This window comes from Zootoca vivipara, chromosome 15 (assembly GCF_965207765.1).
Source record: "Zootoca vivipara chromosome 15, rZooViv2.hap1.1, whole genome shotgun sequence".
NCBI lineage: Eukaryota > Metazoa > Chordata > Lepidosauria > Squamata > Lacertidae > Zootoca > Zootoca vivipara.
The window spans coordinates 5061716-5082250 of record NC_142598.1 but is presented as its reverse complement, the minus strand read 5'-3'; the positions used below and the strand labels follow the sequence as shown (position 1 = coordinate 5082250).

The following is a 20535-nucleotide window of genomic DNA, read 5'->3' as shown; positions in this document are numbered from 1 at the left end:
CAAACTATCTGAGTACTCTGGCTAGTATGCTAAAATAATATTGTACTCTGAATGTACATATAGAAAAACTACATTAGGCAGTACCCAGAAGCGGCTCCCCTACCATGAGACAAAGTGAAGCAGCTGCTTCAAATGCTGTGTTTCTGGATGCCTACAGGCAACAGAGTGGGAAATGAGAGCTCAGGCCCACACGGCACAATTCGCCAGGAAGAGCAGAGCACTGAAGAAATAAAACAGCTGTGCAAAAGCATAGTAGCTCCTGTTCATGTCAATACAGTTTACACAGGACAACTTCTTAATAAATTGTGTCCATGTTAATTAGTAGAAAGAGAGTGCCATTTGGCTATTCCTTCTGTCCCACCATTGTGTTTTGACCTAGTCCTGGCCAAACTTTATTGCCAAGTGCAATAAAGTAATAAACTGCAACTAATCTGCGCTCTCTCTCTCTCTCTCTCTCTCTCTCTCACTCACACACACACACACACACACACACACAATGCCCCAACCTTCAATGTGACCAGTTCATTACAGCTACAGAACAAGCCACACACAGTAGCCAGAGAATAAATGTATGGGAGTTATTTTTGATGTCTGAATGAACACATTTGAGTTGCCAGTCTGACTATGAAGCTGGGAGGAAAAGATTATGCAGGGATTGACACTCATTCAGCTCAATATTGTTAACCGCCCTGTGATCCTCAGGTGAAGGTTGGTATAGAAATTAAATAAATAGATATATAGATAAGGTTGGTTAAGGAACCATCCATTCAATTTTTGGCCTAAAATAAGCAATTTTACCCTTGCATATTGTGCCATCTGAACACCAAACAGTAGTTAAACTTCTTCTGAGATGACACACCTAAAACTATCAGTCACTCTAGAAAGAACTCAGCAATGTCTAGGTAAGTCCCCCGCTAAGTTTAGCAGCTGCTTTGCAGGGTGACAGGACTAGCATTAGGTCTGAATAATTGGCTTAGTTGCCTTAAGCTCCCAATACACAAGTTTACCCTAACAAAGAAGTTACATTTACACCTACACTGGTGACTTTTCGGTAGATTTGAGCTGCATTTTGGCATTCAGAATATGGGTATTCAGAGGTTGCCATCTCCAGCATACACATTCCAAAAGCATAGACATCAACAGACTCATCATAATGTTCTTCATACATCTCAGGAGCCATAAATTCAGGAGTTCCTGGAGAAAAAGTAAAAAGAAGCCAAAGTTTTTCCACATTTTGGGCTGCTGCAGTCCATCAACAAGCACTTTGCAAGTGCTGCTGCTTTCCACGCAGTAGCAGCCTATATACTGTTATAGATTTGGTGGGGGGGACCCCCCCCCCAACCTTAGAAATTAATAAATGGTAGGATTTTGATTAACGGGGATATGTATGAAAGTACAAACTGCAGAACTGTGCCAGACAAGGAATCCCTGGGCTGGCTTATGCAAACCAGCCTGGCAAGCCTGGCAAAGAGCAAATCTGTTAGCATGGCAAAATGGGTTTGTGGGCTATCTGAGAGGGGTCTGTTGGCCTGGGGAGATAGATGTTGCCACAGTGATGGGGTATGTGTTTGAAGTGACAGGAAAGGGGATTCTTTAGCAAGGTGTTCCGGGAAGAAGGAGGAAGAAAGATGGGGATCCATCTTGAGCAGGCTGGCTGAAGGCTGGCTGGGAGAGATGCCATAGATTCCATGGCTGCACTGCTGTGGGGGACAAGCCCCTCCTGAAATGACCATGGTGTAAGTCCTGGACTCCCTCCATGTAGACTGAAGCTGTAAATAGGTGGATATGTTTTAAAGCTACGACAGTCTCCGCCATGTCTCAATTCTCCAAAAGAACACATACCCTAAGTGAGTGCCGGGAACCCTATGGACTCTTGCTACTGCTCAGCAGAGAGAGGGAGAGGCACCCGACTTTTGTAACAATACAAAATAGTGAACGTAATCTATGAATGTGGATCCTTATATAGCCAAACTGCTGCATTTCACACAAAAAAGGGAGATATTAGCTATGGGGAAACTGCAAGTTTGGAAAACAATAAAAAAAACCTAATAACAAAAATATATGAGGAGGTAAAATTAATTCAGTAACAACCAAGTATACTGTACTCAGTTGACATAGAACGCTAACTGACCATTAGGAGGAGGGACCAAAAAATTGCAGGAGAAACATGGAATAGAACATCCTGAAAGACAAAATGACTGCCTAGAAAAATTTTCTGCAGATCCCACCTGTCCACCCTAATTCTGCATATTCTGACTACCTGAAAAACCCCAAGAAGAAGAAAATAAAAAGAAACAACCATACTTCTATTCTATCAGAACCTCTAGCATCTGAATTAGGCATTTGACGAGCAAGTATCAGAAACCGGACCCTTTCAGTCATGGCATCCTTACTTTGGAATGCCCAACATAGCAAGGCTCAGATGGCTCCATCTGCGGTGAAGGATCAAAGCTCAATGGTAGAATGCAGAAGGCCCTAGGTTCAATCCCTAATATCTCCAGGAATGAATGGGAAATATTTCTTTCTGAAATGCAGGAAAGTGCCTGCTAGTCAGTGTAGACAACACTGAGCAAGATGGAACAATGGTCTGACTCAGTATAAGGCAGTTTCCTATGTTCCTTCCTATGTTTTACAGTACTGACCTTTAAGGGCTCCGTTATTAATGTGCTTAATTATTATCAAATTATCTTATTATTGGTTTGGATTTATGTTTCACATGTATTTAAATTTTTATTAGCTGCCTTTGATTTGTGTGAACAAGCCAAGGGGCTTCAACCTAGCAAATGGCCCATGAATGAATTCATGCAGATGAGTAACCATAATATGCAGCTCATGTACAATATTAGGGTCCACCCTTCAATCTCTAGATTTCAGTTATGAGGCAGCAGAATTTGGGTACTGAATTTAGGACCTAAAAACATAAAAACATTACACTGGAGTGTGTTAGAAATGTTTTTCATTCATGGTCAAAATTTTCCAGTGGATAAGAAACATTACACTGGAACCACTCAAGAGGCAGACTTTAGGAAGCCTGATCTTGAATTCTTTATGCACTATAGCAGTAGCACTGCTTGGATACAATTGCAGATTCCAGTCTCTACTGAGGACAAAGAGAGAGACACCAAAAGACCACAAGTGGCTCTCCAGTGGAGTACACAAACACACTATATTCACCAATGACACTCTTAGCAAACGATGTGCGCATTAAGGTGGCCAGTCCCAGGTCGCCAATCTTCACTGAACCAGTGGGCCCCGTGATGAAGATGTTGTCACATTTCAAATCACGGTGGATGATAGGAGGGGTCCTTGTGTGCAGAAAATGCAGCCCTTTCAAGATCTGACGGCACCAGCTCCTTAACACCTTTGGCTTCATGACTTTGAAACGCTTTAAGTACCTATGAGAGAGAACACAACACTGCAGCTGTTAACCACACCATCAAGTTAATCCACTTGCATCAAGTTTCCGTGGCGTTTTGCGGAATTTTACACTGACACTTCAGTGATTCTGAATAATATTCCAATAATATTAATACCGGTAAGTTTTTGTGATGTTTGGGTTCTGCAAGATATCACAACATGAACAGGGGTTCCATAAATGAAAAATAATCACTGGGTTAGAATACCAAAAGATAAAGAGGGAGTCAGCATACTACAAGGAAATCTGTCTCAACTGTTTATAACAATAACATCTAATGTGCTATATGTGGGCCTTAGAATAATAGAATTTTAGAGTTGGAAGGGACTCCAAGGGTCATATAATGTAATGCAGGAATTCCCTGTAATGCAGGAATCCTGCCAACAGCTGCCTCTGAATGGGCATGAACCACCAACAACCAGACACTGACCTATGGAACCACTGTCTTGTGGAAATCTCAAGGGATCCATAATTTGACTGTCCAATTATTAATTTGGACATGCAGATGATCTTGTATTAATACAGTGCTTAAAAGCAGAAATCTGCGCTTACAAGCAAAAACTGGAGTTTTTGGAGGAATATCTGCTCTCTTACATATAAATCCACCTCTGCATTATCATCATCTGCAGGCTCTGCTTCCAGGGACCCAACATAAGTTTGAAACTTCACACAGGTAATCTCACGAGTTCTCTCTTGGGTGGGGGTGGGGGAATCTTATAAATTCAAGTAGTAGCATCAATGTAAAAATGAAGTTATTTGACATTTTAAATTTATCTTAACAGCCTTAATTTTTGCTGATCAGTTTTCTACACCTGGGGGCGGGAAAGCAGTGGTAGAAATTAGAGAAAGACTAGACCAAAATCACAGAATAGGCTTCCGTCTCTCAGTCATACATTCCATCTTTCTTGTTACACTGTGTAGTCCATAATATTCTTTTACACAGAATTTCTACATAGTCAGCAATGCTTTCTCAGCCCCAGTACACAAATCCCAGCACATTTTCTTTCTCTCCTGATTATAACCAACTCACATAGCATATATGATCTGCCAGCTTGAAATCAGTAATCCCTAAAAATCAGTTAACTGCAGCAATTTTGCAATTTAGTTGATCTTCGCTGCTGCCATGTAACGGGGCAGAATGAGGAGACATCTGTGTAGGAAGGAGACTGTATTCACGTGTGTGAAGTCAAGAGACTTCTCAGTACACTCTCCTATTTCTACCCCCATCCCACACCAAAGAAAACTTAACCATCAATGCTAACTACAATGGTTATAATTTCTATAGAACTTTAAAAGGCTTATTTGTATTCAGTTTTTGTTTCCTTTATTCCACCCATCATATAAGGGTTTACCCAAGGCCAACCAATGAGTCTTGTAGCTTTACAGGACTGTGAATCTAATTGCCTCACATTCAGATTCAACACTGTTTAGTGCACTGTACTGACATGAAGCAGATTTCAACCATACAGATTAATCACCAAACCACCATGCCACAGGTGGGTAGCAAGATATTTACATACAGTATATCCCATATATGCCACAATACAGCTCTGGTGCCAAGTGGCTGAACTTGATGTGGCTGGCCTACAATACAACCACATAATGGGGAGTGGGTGAAAACAGTCCTAGCAGGTGTGAATGTACATTTTTTTTAAAAAACTATATCAAATTTGTGAAAGAAAAAACATACGTCTTCAGTGTTCCAGATGTCATCAGCTCAGTTACCAATACAATGCACTTCTTTCCTTTAACAGTTGATTCCCAGGAATCATAAAATCGGACAATGTTAGGATGTTGCAATCCCTTGAGCATCTCAGCTTCTTCTTTAAACCTCTGCTGTTCAGCTTTGGTCAGCTTCCTGTCCTAAAATGAAGAAAAGATGAACAAAGAATCACTACATTATGTTGTGTGAGCATTATCATGCATCTAATTAAACTTATGCCATAACAAATTTGTTAGTATATCGGGTTCCATAAGACTCTTTCTTGGTTCTGGTGTAGCTGTTATTCCTGGTCTAGGTTGGTCAAGTATGGGTCACAATGCTGTTTTAAACACACAGTGGGAGAGAAACCAAACACGAGTGATAAAAGCAATGGGCGGTATCCAACAAAGCAGTTCAATTAACAGAAGGTCTTCCCTTTGTGAAACAGAAGGGAATCTCCTCCCCTCCCCTCTCCCCCTACACACACACACCTATGCCCTCCCCTTCCTCTGTTCTGGATGGTGTGAGGAATCTAGAACAGGTTTAGGAAGTGCATGGGAAGAGGAGAGGAAGGGGGAACTTAAAATGCACCACTAGAAGTCCTACAGTATTTCGTTGGATGCTGCCCAATGAATTGATATAGCCATAGTCGGCAAAAAGAATGAAAAGTGCTGCTTCTAGAAATTTGTTTTATGGGGAGCAGTAAAGTAAGAAAAACATTAAAGAAAGTTTTCCCAGGTGCCTTTGGTTTTTACACACTTGCAGATTATATATACTAAGCAGGACCTGAATGGCTCCCTGATATACAAAAAAAACCTGAAGGCAAAGTTTGGAGGGTGGCAACAAGAGAATGGGCCTTTTCTGTGGTGGCTCCAATTGTGGAATGCTCTCCCCAGAAAGGTTCCCCTGGTGCCATCATTATATGTCTTTAAACACCAGGCAAAAGCATTCCTCTTTACCCAGCATAGCTGCCAAGTTATCCCTTTTTTTTAAGGGAAATTTCATTATGCTGAATAGGCATCCTCACGAGAAAAGGGAAAACTTGGCAGCTATGTTACCCAGGCCTATGACTATTAAATGATCTATGGCCTGTAAATGTGTAGGGAAGAGGACTGTTATTATTATGATTGTTTTACAATTAGGCTGTCTGTATGCTTTTTACTATAATTTTATTATGTTTTTATCATTGATGTTTTGTAGTGCATTTCTGGTGTTCTGCACCATCCTGGGATCTTTTGATAAAGGGAGGTATATAAATTATTATTATTATTATTATTATTATTATTATTATTATTACTTTGAAAATAAAAACCACTCACATTTGCCTTAACTTGGTCACCAGTGTTAAGAACACCAATCTGGGCATGTAACCAGAGCACATGTAAGCCTGTTTCATTGTATGTCCTTGGACATACAACCTATATACTTAACCCTTTATTTTTCTTGGCTCATAATATCAATCCAGGAAGAGATTGGACCAACACTTCCTTGAAAGAAGGCCTGCTCCAGCCACCCTAAATGAAGAAGTTTTGCACCTCATCCTGAAAATTTCCCTTCTAGATCTAGTTGCAAATATTCCCTTCCTAGCCCAAGTGCTTGAGTAGTACTGTATATTCCTGCGTATAAGACTACTTTTTAACCCTGGGAAATCATCTCAAATGTCGGGGGTCGTCTTATACGACCGGTCGTATTTCTTATACGGCGAGTATATCCCAAACTCTATAGTTTAACTGGAAAAGTTGGGGGTCGTCTTATACACCCAGTTGTCTTATACGCAGGAATATACGGTAGGTTGCTGTGCAATCAGTTTCCTGGATGAGACTATCTAGGTCTATTTCAGTCCTGCTTTGTTCTAACACAGAGGTTGCCGGTCATTTTGGTGGATGAACTATGGAGGGAGAGGGGCAGGGAGGTGTGACTTTATAGACTCTCCTATACCTCTCATCAGCTTTTAGCACCATTTACGGTACCACGGTATAATTCTAGATGGGCTATCAGCATTGCAAACTAGGGGCACTGCATTGGTTTCATTGGTACTTTGACAGCTGATTGCAGAAGGTGGTACAGGTAATTTGCAACTTATGGGCATTTAACTTGTGTGCATTCAGATTTATGCACTTGGTAAATTTAAAAAATAAGATGGGGACAAGTGTCCAGAGAAAAAAGACTTTGGCAAGCCCACTCACTATTGAACCCAGTATGTTTAGACCACGTGCAATTTTGGCTTTATGTGCTATCCCTGGAGCATAACCCCCACATAAACTGAGTTGCTTGTACTTTGGAATCACTGCTTGGCTCCATGGCATCTGTACTATGGGTTCCCACAGCATTCTATTTTGTCCCCCAAGCTTTTTAACAAATGAGTTCATATGGGGTTTTGTTTCGATGACATCCATATGCTGACAACATCCAGTTTTCTCTTTATATCAGATTCAGGTGTGGCAGGGGAAGTGCTCAACCAATGTCTAGATTTGGTAATATATTTGATGAGGACCAATAAAATGAAGTCAATTCAGACAAGGTGGAGATGCTGTTGGTTGGTAGGTAGTATTTTGTATAGGATAGGCCTGGTCATACTGTAGACAGGGTTGTAATCCCTGAGTGATCAGGTATGAGCTTGAGGGCGATCACTGATCCTCTAGTGTCATTAAAAGATCCTAACCACAGTGATCCATGCTCCGGTAATCTTCAACACAGATTAATGTCATGCATTGCGTGAGGAGTTGCTTTTGAAGACCAAAAGCTGTAGTTCAAAATATAGTTGTTACGATGCTAACTGGTATCTGAGATCACATCTCACTATTTGGTCCTAATCTTTTCCCAAGTACAATGTACCAGTATATTACTGGTGCAAATCTTCAAAGCCCTATACAGTTTGGTTTGGGAATAGGGTACATAAAGGATTGCCCGACTCTATATCAACTTTTCTGAACATTAAGTTCTTCTTGTTTCAGCATCTGAAACAAGGTAGATGGTGAAGCAAGACAGGGTAGGAACATGAGAGAGGACACTTTCAGTGGTGGCACCCTGGTTGCAGTATGCTTTTCTCTGGAAAGTGTACCTGGCACCTACTTTATTTTGCTACCAGGTGAAGTCCTTTTTATTTTTAACACTTGAAATGTTTACTTTTAAAATAGATATACTTTTAATGTAGTAATTTTTATTAATTGTATCAGGAGGAACACTTTTTTTTCAAAAGCAGGGCATACAACAGAGTGCATGTGTCCTCATGTACTGCCCAGTGCCTGCCATTCCACGAAACAACCTTTTGCCAGAGAGAGAGAAAATTCAAGGGCAAGGGCAAGAAGGACCCAGTGGGATAGGTGCAGAGGGGACAGCATAGTAATAATAATAATAATAATTTATTTATACCCCGCTCATCTGGCTGGGTTTCCCCAGCCACTCTGGGCGGCTTCCAACCAAATATTAAAAACAGTACAACAGTACAGTATGGTAGAAAATACTACAACAGCATGAAAGGAAAGTCAGAGAGGTCAGATGCATATCAGCAAAGCTTTATGACAAGTTGTAGAAATATTGCCAAACTAGTGGATTTTAGCCCGTTTAAAAACGGGCGCTAGAGGAAGCGGCCTGCCGGGACTGGCTTGGCGGTGGCGGGTCTTCCCGCCACCACCAAGCCAGTTCGCAGCGGGGGCTTTTCGCCGTTTGCCTTCCCCTGGGGGAGGCAAACGGCGAAAAACCTCGCCGCGCCGCAATTAGGCTCCGGGACTGGCTTGGCGGTGGCGGGTCTTCCCGCCACCGCCAAGCCAGTCCGCAGCGGGGTCTTTTCGCCGTTTGCCTTCCCCTGGGGGAGGCAAACGGCGAAAAACCTCGCCGCGCCGCAATTAGGCTCCGGGACTGGCTTGGCGGTGGCGGGTCTTCCCGCCACCGCCAAGCCAGTCCGCAGTGGGGGTTTTTTGCCGTTTGCCTTCCCCTGGGGGAGGCAAACGGCGAAAAACCCCGCCGCGCCGCAAATCGGCTCCGGGACTGGCTTGGCGGTGGCGGGTCTTCCCGCCACCGCCAAGCCAGTCCGCAGCGGGGGCTTTTCGCCGTTTGCCTTCCCCCGAGGGGGAGGCAAACGGCGAAAAACCCCGCCGCGCCGCAATTCGGCTCCGGGACTGGCTTGGCGGCGGCGGGAAAAAGGGGAGGAATTCCTCCCCTTCTTCCCGCCGCTGCCAAGCCAAAGCGGGCCTCCCTCCGCGCCCGCTGCCGCTTCGGCTTCCTCGGGTTCCCCGAGGAAGCGCCGTCCCATGCCGGAGGTGTGCGGCAAGGCTGCGGGGGGGGAGCGCTTCTCTCCCCCGCCGCCTCACCGCGCACCTCCAGCATGAGACTGGGCTTCGGAGCGGCGGTTGGCGGAGCGGCAGTTGGCTGTTCCCTGTGTCCCGAGAGCACGGGTCCAATCCCTGTGTCCCTGGTTGTCCCTCCGTCCAATCCCTGTGTCTCTGGGGGACATGCGCAGTACCCCAGGGACACACGGGACATCTAGACGCAGGGACAACATGGACATTATTATATAGGATGCAGCAAGGCAACTAATCCCTCAAGGAGATCTATTCAGAAGACAACCCTCTGGACGAACCATTAAATCCCCATATAAATAGGCCCTTTCCGATTTTCCCAGCTCCTTATCAGCCAAAAGTTGTTGGTCAGAAGAAGGAAGCCCCCTCAAGACATGAGAGTAAGGTTGTGCATAGATTATCTATTACTCTGGCTCCTGTGTGTTCCTACTGCTCGAACTCAAGTGCCCACCCAGTTAATGACTCATGTTCATGTTGCAATGGGTCATTCATGCTCAATATTTTCTAAAAACTTTTAAGGATTGTGGTATTTAATGTGCTCAAAGCTATGTATACAGTCTATTAGGATGCTGTTTTTGAACACACACACACCTCCCATTTAAACACTTAAAGCTTGATCTATTCCTCTCTGTATCTCAGTCATGGTATCTACATTGTATTTTGTATGCTGCCTTGAGCAATTCTAATTGGAGGGACAGTTGATAGATCCTCTAAATCTATAACAGGAAACTCTTTTCAGTCTAAGGGCCACAGTCCCTCCTGAGCAACCTTCCAGGTACTGCATGCCAGATGGTGGATGAGGATCCAAAACAAAAAAGTGGCACAATGAATGCAATTGTTACCTTTGTTTAGTAGACCACATTCCAGCCATGCAAAATGTATGGTTTCTACACATATCTCCCCATCCTGCATCCAGGCAAGCAAGAGGCATTATCACAGTTATTATTATTATTTATTAAATATGTATACCACCCTTCATCTGAAGATCTTAGGGCAGTTCACAGCAGAAAAATACAAAATGAGAATACAAAATACATAATAAAACAAAAACAAGCCAATAGCCCTCTCCCACAAACACATTTTTTAAAAGATAGAATGTTAATCAGCCCAACGCCTGGCTGAAGAGAAATTTTTCACCTGGCTCTAAAGATATGTAATGAATACACCAGGCAAGCCTTCCTGAGGAGAGCATTCCCCAGTACCACCAGCACTTTCTAACAGAGACCGGCTGTTCCATAGGCACACAAGGAAAACGAAAACTACTGAAAGAAAAAGGCAGCAAACACTCATTAGAATCCATGCAAAATATGTCAAGATTGACAAGCCAGAGGTCTGCCAAAAGAAAAGCACTGTACCTCAACAAGGAAGTAGAAAGCCATAAGAGATGGGGCACTTGAAATTCCCTGGGAAGGTGGTTCCATAACCTATGCACAGTGTCCAAAGACAACACTCTGCTAGCTATACGTCAATTACTGGCAGGAGGTAGAGGAAAGCCTCTCCGACAGAACCCTTTAGATATCCTATAGATGCAGCTAAGATGGTAGAAGAGGTCAGAGTAGGAAGGCACTCAATCCGTCTCAACTCATCCTTTGAAGCACTATCCAAGTGTAGAACCCTTACAGGGGAATGAATGAGGATATGAGTCCTGGAACTAGAATGCTCTAGTGCACGGGTGTCAAACACAAGGTCCGGGGGCCTAATCCGGCCCGCCAGACCTCGTCATGTGGCCCGCGTAGCTGCCGCCGACAATAGCCGCTGACAGTAGTTCTGGAGCCTGCGATTGGCCAAGGGTCAAAACCGGGGGCGGGGCTGCAGGCGGAGGCCGGGGCGCTGGAGCCGCGCTGACGGCCTTGGCCAGGGAATTTCAATTTCGAATGAGGCTGAGGGAGGCGGTGGCACAGCGGCCAGACGGGGAAGTGAGATGCAGGAGGAGGAGGAGGAAGCCCGCCGAGGAGGTAGGAAAGCCCTACAGGCGCCGCCGGCAAAGTTGGTGCCAGGACGGAGCAGCGCTGGATTTTTTTTTGGCGGGCTTTGCTGTTGTCTCTGAGAGCGAGTGAGGCGGCACTGGGGAGCCGCTGCCCGCCGCTTCCCTTCCTCTCCTCGGCTGCATCCGGGAGGTGGGCGGGCGAGCGAGCGGGCGGGCGAAAGGGACGCGGAGTGAGCCTGAGGGGGAAGTAGGCGAAGCGCAACAGCCGCTCTCTTGATGGAGCCGGGTTTCTCTTCCCTCTTCCCCCGTTTTCTCCTCATGGAGACTCGGGAGGGTGCCTGGCTTTTGCTCTGCCCCCCACCCCCGAGCCGCCCTTTGGCTTCTCAGTTCCGGCGGAGCTGCTCCCTGGGGGGCGGCCGGGAGGGAGGCGATGGCGACGGCATGGGTTCCTGCTCTTCCCACTCTGCCGCCGCCTCCTCTCAGCCCCTCGTGATGTAGGGCTCCAGATGGAGTCGCTTCGCGGTTTGAGTAGGTGGGAGGGGAATTTTTTTGGGGGGGGAGGTTTTCAAGCCTCCTCGGCCTGCAGTCCCGGTAGGGAGAGGCGGCGGCGAAGACGACAACAGCGCAGGTGGGGGGAAGAGCAGCTCTGAGGCGAAGATGCACGTCCGCTGGGGCTGCCGCCACCTTCCTCCTCGGGAAATCTGCTGCCCTCCCTCAGCGCGAGGGGATGGGACTCTGGCGCTGAGGAGGGAGGATGCAAAAGCAAAGCAGGGAGTTGGCGCTGCACCGCATGTTCCTGCCCCTCTCCAAAGCATGGGGTGGGTTGCAGCGTGTGGCATCCTGCCTAGCGGGGTTTGGGTGTGCGCAGGGCGGCAGAGGGAAGCCCTCTTTCCATCTGCAGGTTTTTAATCCCAGCAGTGGCTTTCTCCTTCCTGCCGAAGGTTTAGTTGAGCCCCCACCCCCCCGGAAGCCATCGGTCCCCACCTTTTGTTCAAATTTCCCTCGTTTACATCCCCTCCCACACACGCGCCACGACGCAGGAATGTGATCTGCGTGGGGGCGGGAATGAGCTTACATTATTACAAAAAACAGTAATAATTGAATGCAGTGACAATAATTTATGATAATAAAGAGTGGACACATAGTCCTACAGACACAACCGGCCCTTTGAGGGTGACCAAACTGCTGATGCGGCCCCCGATGAATTTGAGTTTGATACCCCTGCTCTAGTGGTTTTGTGGGTAGAATGCGGGACTAGGACCTAGGAGATCAGGGTTCAAATCCTCACTTACTGTGCAATTCACTGGGTGACCTTGGGCCAGTCAATGTCTCTCAGCCTAATCACAGGGTTTTGATGTAAAGACAAAATGGAGAGGGGGAGAGTCACATATGCCACCTTAAATTCCTTGGAGGAAAGGTGGGATATAAATGTAACAATAAGAAGAAGTGTGAGACCACAAAGAATGAAGTCAATTATTTCAAGTTGCAGTACCGGTAGTTGCAAGGACTACTAATAATTTTGCATCTTAACAGGAGTAGTGGATGCAGTGGCTTCGCAACGGGGGGCAGGGGTGGTGACAAGGCAGTGCCCCGCTGCAGCGGCGCGAGCAGCCATCGTGCCACCGCAGCTGTGTGTGGAAGATCCTCCGTTTGCGGCTGCAGCTGCAAGCAGAGGATCCCGGCACCGGCAGCAAACTGCTATGTACAGCGCATGTGCGGCGTCACATGCATACACTGGACATAGCGACGCCGCACATGCGCTATGCATAGTGGTTTGCCGCTGGTGCCACTCCAGAGGATCCCGGCACCGTCCATACGGTGCTGGAGTGGTGAAACCACTACGTACAGCGCATGTGTGGCATCACTACGTACGGCGCATACATTGTACGTAGCGACGCCGCACATGCGCGCTACATAGCGACACCTCGCCCCAGGTGCCACTATGCCTTTGTTTGCCCGTGAGTGGATGTTAAACATCTTCAATAACAGCATGAAATAAGATATGTGATTTAACAAACAAGTGATGCCACTCAGCTGGAAGTCAAAATAAATGATTTTAATACTTGCTGAGTTCAGAACACTTTATATCAGTACCAGGCTTCTGATGATCTCTAACCTCTTTCAAGGACAAATGCAGCAAACTCAGCTCAACAGAACGAAACACTAACTCAACAGAGGATTCTGTGTTTAAGAGGAGGGTAAAAGTGTAAGATGTGCCTTGGGCTAGGTTTCAACCTACTTATGCCTTTATGGTCTATTGTAAGTATTGAATCAAAATAAAACAGTTATGAATGCTGACCTAAGTTATACATAGGCAAATTATTTCCTTTTTCCTGCTACCAAAACTTTCAACTTGCTTAAACCCAAAGCAAACATTCAGGCAAAGAGGACAGGTGTGTACAACACACACAAACACATACACACTTTTAAGAGAACTCTCTTTTTACAAATAAAATACCACAAAATGCATTAGTCCTACTCAACATGACGGCAAATGAGTGATTGTAAGTTAACAATCCCCTTTAATTCCTTTGGCTGATGCTCAGTTAGCATAAATTTGGCAGCACATACATGCAGCAAAGCCAGGAAACACAATGAGAAAGGGAAGGAGCAATAATGAAAGGGACAGATGCCAAGAGGATGCAGTCTTCCTTCCATCCTCCACAGCCCAAGGAGAAGTGGGCATTGCTGGCCTCTTCACATCTGATGGGGCTCTAAACAGCCACTTCGCTCAACAGAATTCTACAGGAAAGACAAATCAACGACCTCTGAACAACTCAATTGTTTTATGTGCCTATGTTCCAAGTGATCAACAAGCGACAATTTGCAAAATTAATGATGATGGGTGATTTTGCAAAGCTGCAAACATTTTATTGTTTGCTTCAGGCTGGCTGAAATGCAACTGATTATAGAGTAATTGTTTTTGACGTTATTGACTTAATGCAACCAATTAAGTCATGCAACAAGCAGTAAGTGCTGCTTGACAGTGGAACGGACTCTCTCAGAAAGTGGTGGACTCTCCTTCCTTGTACGTTTTTAGCAGAGGTTGGCTGGCCATCTGTCAGGGATGCTTTGGTTGAGATTCCTGCATTCTTTGCGGGGGTTGGACTGGATGACCTTCAGCATCCTTCCTACAATTCTATAAAGAAATACAGTGGTACCTCGGGTTACGAACTTAATTCGTTCCGGAGGTCCGTTCTTAACCCAAAACCATTCTTAACCTGAACCGTGCTTTCGCTAATGGGGCCTCCCGCTGCCACCGAGCCGCCAGTGCGCGATTTCCATTCTCATCCTGGAGCAAAGTTCTCAACCCGAGGTACTACTTCTGGGTTAGCAGAGTTAGTAACCCAAAGTGTTTGTAACCCGAAGCGTTTGTAACCTGAGGTACCACTGTACTGTTGCCACAGAAACTTGAACTCATTATATATGTGGTGCACCCAAAAATTATTTCCCACACTCACTCACACACACACACATTTAGCTTGGGGAGGAGAAAAAATATATTTGTACTTGCCATTTATTTTCCATTGACAATAATGAGTTTTGAATAGCATTCAAGAATTGGACACCATCCTTTTCCCATTGGTTCACACAAACTGGCATCATAGACCCCACCTAGAACTGCACTCCAAATTCACGCTAGGTTAATTTACAACAAGCAAGCTTTGTTTCAAATGGAACCTTTTGTTAATTGGTCAATTGCTGACTGTCAACAATTCAGTTCCTGGTTAAACAGTTAGCTGATTATCCAGAATAACCACTAAGTCATAAGTCAAAAATTAGGATGCAAAAGACAAGTGCCATTTTTGGCTATGCGATCAGCAGAACCATCAAGGGAGTGCAATGTAGTGCTAAGTGAAAGTCCCTTAGCCTGTTACACTAGCAGAATGGTTCTATTTTATAGTGAGCCTATGTTTATGTTCTTCTGTACGAGTCCCTTGGAGACCTGCTAGATGACAAGCGACTAAGAAGTCAAATAAATTAAATAAATAAATGGGAAGGTACAGGAAGCCAGCATGGTTCTTGTGAATGGTTGCAACAGATGGCTTTAGCACAAATACTTCCTGTTGCACCAACTTCTGCTAGTGTAATAGTTGTGATGGATTTCATTTTGCCAAACCATTATTCTCACCCGTGGTCAGAGAATGTTAAATCTGGGCTATCATTTGCAAGACTCAGGAAAAATTCATGAGAACAGCCTGCTGGATCAGGCCAATGGAACATCTGTGTAGTCCAGGATTCTGTTTTCAGTGACCGACTAGATGCCAAAGGAAAGCCTGTAAGAAAGACCTGGGCACGATAGCACTCCCCAGTTGTGATTCCCAGCAACCGGCCTTCAGGGGCATACTGCCTCCAACTGAGGAGGTAGAACATAGCTAGTAGCATTCCACTGAGCACTAATAAGACCTCACATGCAGTGCTATGATCAGTTCTGGACATTTCTGTTCCAAGAAACATTAAGCTGGAAATAATTTTGAAAACAGTGGGTTTAGGATAGAAAGCACACAGCATGAAGAAAGTTTGAAACAGCTAATTATATATAGCCTCAAGAAAAGGAGTTTTACAAATGTACGGTATCTCAAAAAATGAAAAACAGGGAATTGTTCATCCTGCCTAGAAGACAGGACAAGAAATAACCTACTGTAAAGTAGAATAAAGTCACATATTAGAATCAGCTTGCCAATTTGAAGAGCAGTTATCCTATGGCATGAGGTACAGAAAGAAGATATGTTGTCTCCTACCTTAACCCAGGTGGCGCTGTGGTTAAACCACTGAGCCTAGGGCTTGCTGATCAGAAGGTCGGCGGTTCGAATCCCTGTGACGGGGTGAGCTCCCGTTGCTTGGTCCCTGCTCCTGCCAACCTAGCAGTTCGAAAGCACGTCAAAATGCAAGTAGATAAATAGGAACCGCTACAGCGGGAAGGTAAACGGCGTTTCCATGTGCTGTTCTGGTTTCCCAGAAGCGGCTTTGTCATGCTGGCCACATGACCTGGAAGCTATACGCCGGCTCCCTCGGCCAATAATGCGAGATGAGCGCGCAACCCCAGAGTCGGTCACGACTGGACCTAATGGTCAGGGGTCCCTTTACCTTTTTACCTTAGAAATTAAGGCAGGCACCAGCTGGGGATGTTTTATGCTTAAGATGGTTGGACTTACTATAATGTCCTCAGTTATAGAAAGGAGTGTATACTGTATGTTAGTGGGTGTCATGCAACAAAGTGCCTTGCTGAGACTATTCACTATAAGCTAAATATCCCCACTAATGCACTCCAAGCAAGCAGTTAAGCAGGTTTATCCCTCCATAAACATAAAAATGGTTAATTGGCCCACCAAAATCAAGCCATTAGGAAAACAGGCACTGGAACAGGAAACTTTTCTGCTTCACTGAACTATATAATATGCTAATTTCTTTCCATCCCTAACAACATCATAGATTTTAAAGCCTTTGTTTGTTTTGTTGTTCTTTTTTAAAAGGTGACAAGTTACAATTACAATGGCAAATTATCTGTTTGTACAATTTAGAGACAATTTTATGCAAAATCTATTAAATTATGTAATGGTCTTATGCTTCCCTTTCTTAACTTATGCAATTGTCATTTTTTACGGTTGGTTTTAATCCCAAAGTCTCTTCTGACGTTTAGCTGTCCAGGGTCATCTTTTATTTTCCATGACTAAATAAAAGAAACATATGCTTACTTAACAAAAGCAGTCTCTTGTTCACTTATATAAGCCCACTAAGCTACAACACCTTCAGAACATGGAACAGTGTTTGCATTTAAACAGCATGTGCAATAATTAACACGATGGTTCTAACCATTAGAAACTAAAAACAATCATATACACTTTCGGCACTCACTAACCCCAGTATGCAGAGCAATCAAAGCTTCAAAAGAGTTTTACAGAATTTTTTCTTCCAATTTTTGCAGATACCGGTACAGTAGTTGAAACTAAGGGCTGCAAATGGTTAAATAATGCCACCCATGCTAATATAGATTTCTGCAGAAAGTGGGAAGACAGTCCAGATCTTTCTATTTCTTTCATACATCATCTTCTCTTAGAAGATGGTCACAAGAAATAGCACAGAAACTACAACATAGCCAGTCAGTTTGGGCTTATGTCATCAAGCCTAGTCTTTCTACTGCAAAGCTGTGCAATCCAAGCTAAGAACAGAAAACCCCTGGGTGGATTTGCACATGTAACCATATAGCACCATAAATCCTGGCTGTATTGTCTGACCGGTCAACAGACTACCTTCCCATAAATCACTCCATGTCTGCCGGCAATTACAATCCATACAGATATTAAAATACATTGCTCTCCTCTTGATAACTACGGTACCATTACTGCTTTAACCAGCTTATCTGAGAACTAGATCAGACCTCTGTTACCAAACTTTCTTTCCCTTCCACATTAAGTGTCTGATGGTTTGTAAGACATCCCAATGTCAGTCACTCTTTGCAGCTGCAAAGGCAAAACTTTTCCAACAGCTTTGGAACAAAGACAAAGAGTCATTGTTTACTTAAGTGCTGATCACCTGCCTATGAAGCCAATTTCCATGACTAGTTCAGTTTTTCTATGTTTCCTTTTTGTTGATTACCTTTTAAAATGACTGATGTTCCAACATAATCTCTTACCTTTTAATAAGCCAAAATAAACACTAGTCTAAATGGCACTCAGATGATCTGATAGCTGCTTAATATTGGAAGGCAGAAGGTCAAACATTCTGCCTGGCTTAAACATATAAGTAATGGAAGGGGGGCATATAAGCAACTGATGAAAAGCAGAAGATACTTATGATTGTAAAGTCTTACATTCATCTTCATTTTCTAAAATTAAAGGTTTGCTTTCCATATTCCATGTGGTCAAATATCTCTTTAAATGTAGTAAAATAATACATTTATGGCCTTGTTGGTATTGCTACCAACTAAATGATCTACCCTTACTGAATCCATGTTTTGAGACCATATACTTTTTGAATCAATTTCTTATACAAGCAACTCTCAACTTACACGGGGGTTATGCTCCGGGGATATCGCCTAAAGCCAAAATTGTGTATAGTCAAAACATGTTGGGTTCCAATTGGATTCAGTGGTGGATGGGACTGCTAAAGTCTCTTTCCACCTCTTTTTGATATTTTTGTCAAGTGTGTAAAGCTGAACGTGCACAAGTTAAGTGTGCATAAATTGCAAGTAACCTGCACATGAAAAATAGAAAAGAGAACACTTTTAATTCATCTGAACCAACTTCCTGTTGATAAAGAGCTCTGAGTAACTGGAAGGGATGCATGCGTCTTCAACAACAGAAGAGAATCTAATTAAAAGAATCATTTTACCTGTTTTGTATTTCTCATTTTACAGTACCAGAACAGTGAAGTGCTTCAGGAAACTAATGTTTTCACGTAAAACCATATCACATCTATTTCAACGAGTCTTCATTCAGGGATAAAAATTACCAGACACAGGAACCAATACTGGATACTTCTGTTTAGCAAGACCAAAAACAGTTAAATCTGCCATTATGCAGAAGGCAGAGGTTTGTTTAAAAATAAAAATAAAGCGAAAGCAAAGGATTCCATGCTAAATAGATTGCAAAAAAACAATGTGAGCATAGTGCAAACTTGCACTAGAATTACACATTTAGCTGTTAGTGCTGCTGGTACCATAACTAAAGCTTTCAGAGGGAAGAGCAATCTTCATGCTGTTCCTACATGACTTTTTTTTCTTATTTAATTTCCAACCAACAGGGAGGTAATTTCATTTTGAAAAGAGACACACATGCTGGAAAGAAGCACTAAGAAGTTGTTCCAATGGACTGGAACTCAGTTCTAATACTTATGGCAGTCATTCAGAAAGGGAAACAATCAGGTCAAGGAGAGGACTTGTTCTTAATTGCACAAAGACAGACACAAACACCATACATTTCTGCAAAAAAAAAAGTTGCTAAATATTTAAAAGAACTATTTACTATAAAAATATGTAGCATTTTGCCTCACAGCAAGAATCTTCATAATTGGTATGACAAATCACTACTGCTGCAATCCTACACAAACTTAGGTTGCTTAACTCACTTTTGCTTCAAAGCAGTTAAGTAGCTAAAATGTGTTCTACTGGTACCAACTGATCTTCAACAACTTGATGAGAGTCTTTGTCAAAAGTTTTCTGAATGTCCAGGAGTACAATCTAATGTCTTAATAGCTTAGGAAGATAAAGTATCATCAAATCATGGATAGTAAAAGCACTTCTCACTTTGTGGGGGGGGGGGACAGAATATAAAACCTTAATAAATTTAGGAGCATTTGGATTAAGAATACAGCTGAATCATGACTGCTACCTGAAAATACTGTTGTACGACTGGGGATTTGGACAAGAAATGGTTAATGTGGCTGGAAGTACTGTTGGAGACTGCCTTAATGAACATAGACTCATAGACTTGTAGAGTTGGAAGGGGTCCCAAGGGCCATCTAGTCCAACCCCCTGCAATGCAGGAAACTCAGCTAAAGCATCATGACAGATGGCCATCCAGCCTCTGCGTAGAAACCTCCAAGGAAGGAGAGTCCACACCCTCCTGAGGGAGTCTGTTGCACCATCAAACAGCTCTTACTGTCAGAAAGTTCTTCCTGATGTTTAGTCAGAATCTCCTTTATCGTAACTTGAATCCATTGGTTCGGGTCCAACCCTCCAGAGCAGGAGAAAACAAGCTTCCTCCATCCTCCATTCACAAGTGTCCACATCCCTCACATATAATGCTCCTCCTCCTCCCTGTTTGAGCTATTCCTTTTAAGCAGGTTGTACCCCTCAATTTCTACATTCCAGTCATGAGCCTCATCCCACCAAGTTTCAGTAATGTCTATTAGGTTATATCTGACATCCTCTATTAAGAGCTCGTTTTCCTCTTGCTTATTTCCCATACTCTGTGCATTCGTGTAGAGACAACTTCAACCCCGAGCCATTCCTCATCACACTGCTGCCTCTGTCCCCCTCCATAGGGAATCACCTGCCGCCACCACACATCTCTTCCTTTTCTGGGGAGCAGCAGGAATTCTGTACACTGTACCTTTCACTGCCACCTCAGTGTCTTCTGAGATCTACAACCACTGTTCTTGCTCATCTGGCCAAGAATCAGTGTCCGGGGTGAGGGCATGAAATTGATTTTGTAGTTCTGGAGATACAGTATGGCTCCTGACAGTCAATTTA

At 43.9% G+C, this 20535-nt stretch overlaps 1 protein-coding gene across 10 annotated transcripts in view; it reads right to left on the bottom strand.

The window, feature by feature from the left end:
• WNK3 (WNK lysine deficient protein kinase 3) overlaps positions 1 to 20535 on the bottom strand; it is a 90233-nt gene that overhangs the window by 49442 nt on the left and 20256 nt on the right. For all 10 annotated transcript variants that reach the window (XM_088658630.1, XM_088658629.1, XM_088658632.1 and 7 more), the window contains 3 exons: positions 5106 to 5278; positions 3175 to 3395; positions 1037 to 1194 (listed from right to left, as the gene is read on the bottom strand). In XM_088658630.1, the coding sequence (XP_088514756.1) occupies positions 1037 to 1194; positions 3175 to 3395; positions 5106 to 5278 (552 nt within the window). The remainder of the gene's footprint in view (positions 1 to 1036; positions 1195 to 3174; positions 3396 to 5105; positions 5279 to 20535) is intronic.